Here is a 4946-nt window from a genome sequence, read left to right on the forward strand (position 1 = left end):
AGGCATCATTCAAAATAGTTTATTACTATTATTTCCATTGCACTGCACCCAATCAAAGGCCTAAGGTTGAAACCAAATTATTCAGTTTCATTCATCCACTCCCTTTCCTCTTGTTACCGGTGCTCTTGTTTCATTCAATGGCAGAAATTGTTACCGGTGCTCTTGTTTCTGTTGTCCTCGAAAGAACTATTGACACTTTGGCTTCCCGTTTTGTCCACATATTTCGTGGAAGAAAACACAAAAAGAAGCAACTCAGCCACCTGAAGATGAAGCTCCTAGCCATTGATGTTGTGGCTTTTGATGCAGAACATAAGCAGTTCACAGATCCTCGTGTGAGAAATTGGCTTCTCAGGGCCAAAGATGTTGTGTTTGATGCAGAAGATCTCTTGGATGAAATAGATTATGAACTCTCCAAAAGCCAAGTGGAAGCTGAGTCTCACAGTGCTACTAACAAGGTGTGGAATTCCCTCAAATCTTCTTTTCTCAGTTTCTTTGAAAATGAAATTGAATCCAGGATGGAACAAGTCACTGAAGACCTAGAAGATCTTGCAACCCAAAGCGATTTTCTAGGTTTGAAAAAGGCTAGTGGTGTTGGGGTTGCACCAGGATCGAGTAGTAGATTAACATATACATCTTTGCCAAATGAAAGTGTTATGTATGGCAGAGATGAAGACAGAGAATTTGTGTTTAATTTGCTCACATCTGACAGTCACAAAAACCTATCTATACTTTCTATTGTGGGCATGGGTGGGTTGGGTAAGACCTCACTTGCCCAACATGTATTCAATGACCCAAGGATTGAAGGTAAATTTGATATTAAAGCTTGGATCAGTGTTCCACAGGAATTTGATGTTCTCAATGTATCAAGGGCCATTCTTGACACAATTACAGGTTCAACTGTTCATAGTATACAGCAGGAAGTTATTCAGAGAACACTGAAAGAAAAATTGACGGGGAAGAAATTTCTTCTCATTTTGGATGACGTTTGGAACGAAAGGCAATCTATATGGGAAGATGTGCAGAAGCCCCTACTTTTCGGAGGCCAAGGCAGTAGGATTCTTGTCACTACACGTAGTGAGAAGGTTGCTGTTACCATGCGATCAGAAAAGCACCTCCTGCAGGTATTAAGGAAAGATTATTGCTGGGACTTGTTCGCAAAACATGCATTCCAAAGTGTTAATCCTCAACCGGATCCAGAGTTCATGGAGATTGGTAAGAAGATAGTTGAAAAATGTAATGGGCTTCCTTTAGCCTTGAAAACAATGGGAAGTCTACTAAACAGTAAATCATCCTTTTGGGAATGGGAAAGCATTATGAAAAGTGAGATATGGGATTTTTCAGAAAATGAAAGTGATATACTCCCTGCTTTAAGACTGAGTTATCACCACCTTCCTTCTCATCTCAAGAAATGCTTTGCTTTTTGTGCCTTGTTTCCAAAAGGTTATAAGTTTGATAAGGAGTGTTTAATTCAACTGTGGATGGCTGAGAATTTTCTAGAAAGCCCTCTACAGAAAAGGAGTCCTACAGAAGTTGGAGAACAGTATTTCAATGATCTGTTATCTTGGTCCTTCTTTCAACAATCAGGAAATGGAAAAGAAAAGCATTTTATCATGCATGACCTTCTAAATGATTTGGCAAAATTCGTTTGTGAGGACATCTGCATCAGGTTAGGAGTTGATGAACCAAAAGGTATACCCAAGACAAGCCGTCATTTTTCATTTCATACCAATGGTGTTACACGTTTTGATGGGTTTGGAAGTTTAATTGATACTCAAAAGTTGCATACATTTATGCCAACTGACAGGAGAATGAATAATCCTTTTTCTGGCATTTGGTATTGTAAGATGTCGATAGATGACTTGTTTTCCAAATTTAAGTTCATACGCTTCTTATCTTTGTCTGATTGTCGTAACCTTAGAGAGGTGCCTAAATCTGTAGGAAATCTTAAGCATCTCCGTTCATTAGATCTCTCTTCTACTAAAATAAGAAAACTACCTGACTCCATAAGTTTACTCTACAAGTTGCAAATCTTGAAGTTGAACTATTGTCGAAAATTGAAGGAGCTTCCCTCATATTTGCATCAACTGGACAATTTGCGATGCCTTGAATTTATAAATACTGGAGTGAAAAATGTGCCAGCACATTTGGGAAGGCTGAAGAATCTCCAAATATTCATGAGTTCGTTTTCAGTTGAAAAATGTAAGGAATTCAGTATTCAGAAATTGGGAGAACTCAATCTTCATGGAAGCCTAACATTTCATGAGCTGCAAAATATAGAGAATCCCTCTTATGCATTAGAAGCAGATTTGAAGAACAAACCACACCTTACGGAGCTACAGTTAGAATGGAATATTATGGGCAACTCCTCTGTTGATTCAACCAAAGTTGGGGATGTAATTGAGAATCTACGACCTTCAAAGCACTTGAAGAAGTTATCAGTAAGGAACTATGTTGGTAAACAACTTCCAAATTGGTTACTCAATAATTCGTTACTGAATTTGGTGTCCTTAGAGTTGATGAATTGTATATGTTGCCAAGGTTTTCCTCCGCTTGGTCTTTTGCCATTTCTGAAGAAGCTGGGGATTTCAGGGTTTGATGAGATAGTGAGTATTGATGCTGATTTTCATGGGAATAACTCTTCTTCCTTTAAATCCCTTGAAACATTGATCTTCTCCAATATGAGGCAATGGGAAAAGTGGGAGTGTCAAGCTCTGACAGGTGCTTTTCCATGTCTACGAGAACTTTCCATAAAAGAATGTCCGAAGCTGAAAGGACAGCTGCCAGAGCAAGTTGCTCTTTTGAAAATACTAGAAATTGAAGACTGCCAAGAACTTGAGTCATCAATAACTTATGACTGTGTCTCTCTATGTACCTTTCCATTGGATTTCTTTCAAACACTCACGACCCTTCAACTCAGTGGGTTTGGTAATTTACAGATGATTTCACAAGGTCTCATCCATAATCATCTGGAGCATCTGCAAATAATTAGGTGCCATAAATTAGAATCATTGCCTGCAAACATGCATACGCTGCTTCCATATCTGAGGACGTTAAGGATAGAAGACTGTCCAAGACTTGAGTCGTTCCCCGAAGGAGGTTTGCCATCAAATCTAGAAGATCTGAAAATCATTAAGTGCTCTAGACTTGTTGGATCACTGAAAGGAGCTTTCGGAGACAGTTCTTCTTTGAAATGGTTGAGGATTGAAGAAGCGGATGCAGAATGTTTTCTTGATGAAGGTTTGCTTCCACTCTCTCTTACTGATCTATCCATCTATTATTGTCCAAATCTAGAGAAACTGGACTGTCTCTATCAACTCTCATCCCTTCAATCACTGAAACTTTTTGACTGCCCCAACGTCCAACGCTTACCAGAGGAGGGTCTTCCCAAATCAATTTCATATCTTGATATAAGCGATTGTCCTTTGCTTAAACAGCGTTGCCAAAAAGGAGGCGAAGACTGGGAAAAGGTTGCTCACATTCAAAACCTATATATGTGTATGTATCTACGGAAGTAAATAATGTGGTTTTGGTGGGCTACAATTTATTTTTGTTTTGAATGTGTATCAACTATTTTTCTCTTTTGTTGGTACTGCTGCAAAATGTGTGTAACCATTCACTCTTCCATCATTTTAAGTAGGAAATGTAAAATGCAATAGTTATAAAGCTTAAATAAATTTTAAGTTTCTAATATATTTTTACATAGAAGCACCTGTAATGGGATATAGTTTTTATATACAAAAAGAAGGATAACAAAAGGTCGTTAAAAAACAGTTTATTAAAATACATTTATGTGGTAAATAATCAAACCAAACTTCTCAAGGATGCAGAGGTGAGAAAATCAGCAGGAAGTGGTAGAAGGTGGGTGTAGCAGGAGCTGCGGTGTGGGGTAGCAATTTAGAAGATCTATCTTCTGAGGAAATGTGATTGTAGCTGATAGAATGGGATGAAGTCTATTATAAAAGCATCCTATGAGGCTTATTCTATAGGAATTATTGCTGTCTTGTAAGTGTGGGTGGGTTGAAGCACGATTTTTCATGCTCAAGCTGCAGATGTTAGTTTAAAGTCTGGAGAAATTCTACAAAATCAATCTTTGTCATATATGATATGGTGTTTTCTGATATAAACGCAATGTTTTCCTCTAGCCTTGGAAACAATGGGAAGTCTGCTATGCAATAAATCATCCGTTTAAGAATGGAAAAATGTATTAGAAAGCAAAATCTTATCCTCTTCTGAGGCATCTTCTATGTGAGTCTCTTTTTCATCTTTTATTTGATCATATATCCAAAAGGAGAAGTACTGTTGGCTTGAATGTTCTGCACGAGGATTTGAGTTCCTTCTCCTACTTCCCATGTGTAACCGTAGATTCTGGGCTTCAAACGGTGAGAAACTGGAAGAATTAATGTGGAGAGTGGGGAAGGATGTAGGATTTAGTTATGAGGAGGGTGACGAGAATATAGTTCATAAACTTAAAGTCTTAGAGAATTTGGATAATGTTATATCTAAGCAAAATGCAGGGAGGAGGATAATAATGATAATCATCTCAATGAATATTCGCGGGATTGGTGGTACAACGAAGAAGAGATTTATTTGAGATTTAATACAAAAAGAAAAGGCTGAATAGTGTGTATTAGGAAACAAAAAAGAATGTCATTAACTCTAAAATGTGTTTTAATCTTTGGGGTAGTAATCAATATATAGAAAGGAGACTCTTGGTTTTAATATCTTCATTGAAAACATGGTATAAGGCAGATGGAACTGCTAAACGTAGGATTGATAGAGTTCTTTTGTCAAAGGAGTGGTTGGATAAGTGGCCCAATAGTAAGCAATTTGCCCTTGAAAGAGGTATATCCCATCATACTCCCCTTGCCCTAAAAGAGAAAAGGGACCTAAACCTTTTAGGTTTATGAATATGTGGAGGGAGCATGCTGGTTTTGATGAAGTGATGG

The 4946-nt window shown here is 37.8% G+C and overlaps 1 protein-coding gene across 1 annotated transcript; it reads left to right on the top strand.

Annotated features, from left to right (window-relative positions):
* Positions 1-3690, top strand: LOC137830511 (putative disease resistance RPP13-like protein 1). Its single transcript, XM_068637916.1, has one exon. It carries the CDS (start codon positions 138-140, stop codon positions 3513-3515), a length of 3378 nt encoding a protein of 1125 aa, XP_068494017.1. The 5' UTR covers positions 1-137; the 3' UTR covers positions 3516-3690.
* The last annotated feature ends 1256 nt before the right edge of the window (positions 3691-4946 follow it).

Source organism: Phaseolus vulgaris, chromosome 11 (assembly GCF_000499845.2).
Source record: "Phaseolus vulgaris cultivar G19833 chromosome 11, P. vulgaris v2.0, whole genome shotgun sequence".
NCBI lineage: Eukaryota > Viridiplantae > Streptophyta > Magnoliopsida > Fabales > Fabaceae > Phaseolus > Phaseolus vulgaris.